Raw genomic sequence first — 6218 nt, forward strand, 5'->3', positions numbered from 1 at the left:
ACACACACACACACACACACACACACACACACACACACACACACACAGAAACACCTGAAAGTGGCTTACAAGACAGAGGACGGAGAGAGAGAGTTACAGCAGGTTGTTTGTGTGAGTGTGTGCATACTTTTCATCCGATATCCTCATGACCGGAGAATCCAGACACAAGGAGAAAAGTCCCGTCTCTATCAGCCGCACCGATTCCTTGTTTAGTTTATCTGAGTCACAAAAAGGAGAAACAGGAACTCTGAGTATTTAAAAAAACAAAACAAAACCTGATCAAATGTAGTGCCATATCTCTTACTGTATTTACAATTAATATTGCGCTTGCACACAATAAAGCCAGTTTGACAAATTAATAAATGTAAAAACATACAAGCTTAACTACATTTATGGTTTTACCAACATTTTCATGACGTCCTTTCTCAAGCAGGTTTCACTGCTATTTGATTACAATAGTGCGATGAAATTAAATGGAACACTTTGGAAGAAGATGTTGAATGATTTGTAACACATAGAAATTATAACAGTATTAATATAAATATGTAGCGTTGTAGTGCATGCCGTCCTGTGATTTACCTCTCAGCAGCCGGTTGTAGGCCTCTCCCCAGGTGTGGCGGTGCTCGCTGGTCAGGATGCCCATCGGCTCTTTGTCCGTCTTCCAGGACTGAGCCCTGATCCTCAGCAGCTGGCTGTGGATCTGACTCTCCGTCATCCGGGAGCCGTTGCTGTTGTAAACCTCCAGCTGGAAGAACTAGCAGAAAAAGAGGAGGCCATCTTTGTCACGTCTGTGCTCTGTACGAGATTTGATGAGAAGTGCTCGAGGGGCGACGCTTCCTATGTTGGTTTGGTTTCACCTGAACTAAACAGGCCTCCACACAATGTTGTGTTTAGTGTTTATTTGCTTTACAAGATACAGAATGTGTGTGTGTGTGTGTGTGTGAGTTAGTATTTTTGTACCGATTAATTTAACCTCTGGGGCTTTTGTCTTTCACAAACCCCAACCACACTGACATGTGCAGCAATGCTGTGAACACAGACTGCACTTAGAGCTCCAACAACTAGTATTGATTCTTAAGTCGATCAGCAGAAAATCTATCAGCATTGATTTTGATAATCGATTAATTCTTTAAGTCAAATTTTAAACGAAAATGCCAAAATTCAATGGTTCTGGCTTCTAAAATATGAATTGTTTTCGGTTTATTATTCCATATAATAGCAAATATTTCAGGTTTTTGGACAAAACATAGTATTTTTATTACCCCAATTTGGGTTTTGGGAAATTATGTTTGTGGCGTTCACTATTTTACAGAACAGATGATTAGTCGATTATTTGGGGAATGAAATCGTAAGATAAATTAATTTAAACGATTGTTAGTTAAAGCCCTACTTGGTCAATTTGCAACTATTTTGATAATCAATGAATTGTCTTAGTCACTTATAGTAAATGCCAAAGAATTTCTGTGATTTCAACATTTCAAATATTTGCTGCACTCCTTTACTTGCACTATTTATAACCCTATATCGATCAAACGATTTGCAGATTTATTAGACTATTATTTTTGTAATAGTTTTATCTAATGTGAAGAGAAGGTGAAAGAAACATGAAGAGCACATAAGTCTATGAGGCTCATCTTGAGTTATAAGAACTCTTCTCTCTGAACTGCTGCCAAAACTCTGTCCAATAAAAGAGCTTCTTCTGTGTCACGTGACTCCTGCTTAGAGGGATCTGTGTATTTCTAATTGGTTTAGGTTCTTATGAAATCTTACAAGCGGGCAGCAACGTAAAAAAACAACAAAAAAAAACAGGTGTGACTGCACAAGTCTCAACATGCCTGCGATGTGATGAAGTTTGCGATCTCAAAAGGGTAATAAATGAGTCAGCAACAAGGAAAAGAGAAAATATAAATCCAACAGTGTCATCTGGTGTCAACAAATCCCACCTGGTAGTTCCTGACGACTGTGATGTGAGTCGGCGAGCGCCGGGAGCGGCCGTGGTGGGCGATGTAGTCGTGTTTGGGGCCGGGGATCCTGCAGGAGGAGAAGAGGAGCGGGTAGAGCTCCATGCACAGAGGCTTCCCTCGCACGTTCTCCACCGGCAGCTGCCCGCTGACGGAGAGAGTGCAGACACATGAGTCTAGATGTTAATATATTTCTATATAGGTAGAGCTAGAGCTGTCAAATAAACCGAGTGGAGAAAAAAACTATTTTCAAGCACTTGAGTAAATGTTGTTAGTTACATTCAGATTGCGTTGTGTGTGCATGTGGAGGGAGAGACTGGAAAGAAAAACACACAAAAATACAACAAAGCTGTTGGCTTTGCACAGACACTGTTAGACACTTTGGGCAAATATATTTAGACACATATTTAGATGCCAGCCAGGCTAAAGGATCAAGCACTAAAATAGAAACTAGTGAAAATGACCGTGACACAACAGATTCAAAAGTTACTGTAGCATGGTTGACAAAAGTTTATATTAATAACCAACTGTAGCAGGTAATTATTGACGGCTGGTATCATTTGCTTTTAATACTAATACTCACTGTATTCACCCCTACAGAGAAATACAAAGGTGATCTGTACACCATTAAATGTGGGTTGTAGTTAGGTCAGTATGAAGTAGAACTGCTTGTTATCTGTAACTAAGTACATTTACTCAAGGACTGTATTTAAGTAGTTTGGGTACTTTATATGAATACTGACATTTGCAGTTACTTTCTATGTTGTGCAGATTACTTTTCATATAAAAAAAAAAAAAACACATGAGCTTCAAAAAACACGATGCATTGTTCAGTTAACAAAACCTCCCCCCTATCAAGTGACTTTAGTCTGAAACTGAGTCCTTGAAGTTGCATTTTCTCTTAAAAAGTAAAAAAAACAAGTTGATTTAAATTTAAAAACACACTGAAACCTTCTTACTGCACTGCAAAATACTGCTTTGTGACTCATTTATAGACAGAAATTCCTTTAAAACTTTTAAAGACATTTAAATAAAATAATAAAGTGGTTAAATCAGCTCAACTGACTAGAACAAAAATGCTGCTTTCATATTCATACACAAGTGATACAAATCCTAAAAAAAATGCAAAACACATGAAAGGGGCCAGTTAGCGTAGCAAATACTGTTATTGATTTACATTTGCTGATAAGCATGCATTTTACTTGTTAAGAATACTTTTACACTGTGGTGTTACTGAAGTTAAAGATCGGACTACTTTATCCACCACTGTTCTTATAACGTGAGAAAGATTAACTGATTTATTAATGTGCGAGTCAAACTTACGTTTTGATTTTGGCCTTGAAGTCCAGAACTGCTGCTATCAGTTTGGATGCAAACCTAAGTGGAGACAAACATGTTTTGTTACGCAACACAGTCGATCGCCATGTTGTCACGGAGTAACTGCAGTTGAACACATATCGCATGCAGCAGTATGCACTTTGTAAGGGCAGCTGCAGTATGTAGTAGAAGGAAAAAGGAAATGGAGGTGATTTGGAACCCAGCCATAATCCAAATTATAGATTCAGAAGTTTAACTTATTTTTTCCTTCATTTATGAGCAACTTTCATAGGAGCGAACAGGGCGCCGCCTCCGACGCTGTATCCAGTTCTCTGTACACATCCATGGTGTGTATCTACGTCACGTTTAAGGGCAACATCCTGGCCAAGTGTTTCCACTGGAAACAAAGACGCAGCACTGCAATAAACACATTGCTTTTGTCTGCTTGGGCTGAACTACCGTGTGTTTAACTAACTGCTGAACTAGCTGTTAAGGGACTTTATTGACGAATCAATTTATTGATTATGAAAACCTGCAGATCGATGAAGGCTCTATTACAATCGAGTGCTTATCAATGAGTAAAGCATTGGCTATTTTTACACATTTTCCTGGGTTATTTCTTCTCCAGATGTTTTACCGACTGTGCTGCTGCAGTGTGTTTATGTTGTCGACTCACACTAGCTGGCTCCTCCAGTCGTTATAATCTCTCCTGGGCAGAGAGATGGCCGGGTTCGAGTGCACAGGCAGCGGCTGTCTGCTCTCCAGGTACGCCCACTGCACCCACCAGGGTGAGATCTACACACACAGGGTTGATAGTCAATTTGTACAAAGAGTAAACTGTCAAAAGGGTTCCACGAAAACTACAATTTCTCATAAATTACTGGACTTACTTGAATAAAAAGAATATATAAAATGTGTATTTTAATGCAGATCAGGATCCAGGTGCCGACAGTATTTTATTATTTAAAAAGATATTGTTCAACCGTTTTCCAGTACATTCCCTCCTGTCTTACTTTTTGCTGAATGCTTTTACTGTGATGTGCTTTGTAACTTTTGTTTTGAAAAACTGCGATATAAATGTATCTTTGTTTAGAATAAACTTTGCAGTAAAAATGTTTGTGTTAACTACAGAAAAAAAAGTCGTTGACACCCGAAATCTGTGTTCTCAAATCACGGTTGTGACAGTCAACACTGAAATGACAAATGTAGGATTGTGCAGCTTTTCTTGTACACATAGTTCATGTTGGGAATTTGGATTTTTCTGTTGAAGCCACTTTGCTTTGTCCAATACCTCATCAGCACAACACCTCAAATTAATTTGGAGACTGAGTTTAACAAGAAGTGAAAAGAAGGTAGTTTTCGCTTTTTTGCAGCACTGCTTTGGCCTTTGCTGTTCTACCACCCATGACTCCTTAAAACACACCACATCAGCTCTACCCGTGCTTTAAACACACGCCCATATCACTCTAACACCTGTCCCACTTCCCACACCGAGACACGGACCCAGTTGTTGGTGTGCCTGGCTCTCTTCTCCAGCCCCTTCTGCAGCTGTGCACCGAGGCCACCCGGACTGCCGAACTCCTGCACCATCCTGCGGGTGTGGCGGAGCTCCTCCGGGGGCAGCAGGGGCTCCAGGGAGCTCAGGTAGTCCTTCAGGGTCTGGATCAGAGGCGGCACTGGCTGTGGGGGCACAGAGGAGAAGAAGCACAGCTCCGGCCTCAGCAAGACCTGGAAGGAGAGGAGAGGGAGCAGTTTAAAAAGGGTTTCCGGGAAAACTGAGGGAAATAAATATAGTAAATATGTATTTATTGCCCTGCAAACTCCTCAGATTTAGGACTTATAGTTCATGTAGTGTAACCACGGTGCTGGTACAGTAACTCTGCATGTCAGCACAATGCAATGCCTTCCAGGAAAGTTTGACAATAAGGGCGTATCAAAATAGGAAGTGTGGAAGACATGACTTGAGGAAACATGACCAGCTGCCTCTTATTCGCTTGACAGCGCCGTTGCATTAAACAAACGCACCGTAAGAAGGAATATAACATGTCAACATTTAACACTCTTTATCGGAAAACAGCTCACCCGAGACAGCCATGCTCTGCAGGTTCCTGGTTGGATTTTCCTCAAAATCATGTTTCCTTACAGTCAGAAATCCACTACGTGTCGCATATGTGATACAGCGATCCGCTTTTTGGCGTTATATATATATTCTGTAAACTTATTGCAAAAAGTATCTGTGCGTCAGAATACAGAAGAACAACAGGGCCCTCCTACTACTTCTTCTTCATGGTGGACGTAGATGGGAGTCGTAGTCGCTCGACGGCTTTTAGTTTGAAAACATCAGTGCACGCGGTTAAAATCGATCCCCGTCGTCTTTTGTTTAATCCCCTCAAACTGCGAGCGTGCAAACATTCACGTACTGGACTGACTTTACGCTACAAGCCCGCACACGTGTTGACGTAAAAAATGTTTCCGTAAACAGCTACGTCACCGAGCCGCCGAACGTCGTGTGCAATACCGCGTCTCACCGCAGGGTGTCGCTGTTACAGCTCATGATGAATACAGTTTACTTGTGACTCCATTTCCCACAATAACACAATGGTTGAGGAAGTATTCTGATCCGATGGTAAAAGTACAGGCAGGAAAATGTACTTCAGGTATTACAAGGAAAAATACTCCCTCTCCCGTGACTGTTGTACTTTTATATGTATTATATATGCTTTTTAATTAATCAACAGAGAAGTGGTGACAAATAGCCTGAGTTAGCCTGATTTTCGCCATTCATCTCTGTCGAAATAGAGTAAAACTACAAAAAAATTCCATACTGTCAACATTTTTAAAGGAACATCATAACGAGAACAATGCACAATACAGTATACATATCCATAAACAATACTTAAGTAGGATGTAGTTACGGGCGTGAAGCGTGTAAAAGATATT

At 40.5% G+C, this 6218-nt stretch overlaps 1 protein-coding gene across 1 annotated transcript in view; it reads right to left on the reverse strand.

The window, feature by feature from the left end:
* Positions 1–5724, reverse strand: part of cratb (carnitine O-acetyltransferase b) — an 11249-nt gene extending 5525 nt beyond the window's left edge. The window contains exons 1-7 of the mRNA XM_031866525.1: positions 5361–5724; positions 4782–5006; positions 3955–4073; positions 3285–3338; positions 1944–2109; positions 580–754; positions 128–218 (exon numbers count right to left, since the gene is read on the reverse strand). Coding sequence (XP_031722385.1) covers positions 128–218; positions 580–754; positions 1944–2109; positions 3285–3338; positions 3955–4073; positions 4782–5006; positions 5361–5411 — 881 coding nt within the window. The 5' untranslated portion in view covers positions 5412–5724. The remainder of the gene's footprint in view (positions 1–127; positions 219–579; positions 755–1943; positions 2110–3284; positions 3339–3954; positions 4074–4781; positions 5007–5360) is intronic.
* Between the last annotated feature and the right edge of the window lie 494 nt (positions 5725–6218).

This window comes from Anarrhichthys ocellatus, unplaced genomic scaffold, assembly GCF_004355925.1.
Source record: "Anarrhichthys ocellatus isolate YVR2014 unplaced genomic scaffold, GSC_Weel_1.0 scaffold35, whole genome shotgun sequence".
NCBI lineage: Eukaryota > Metazoa > Chordata > Actinopteri > Perciformes > Anarhichadidae > Anarrhichthys > Anarrhichthys ocellatus.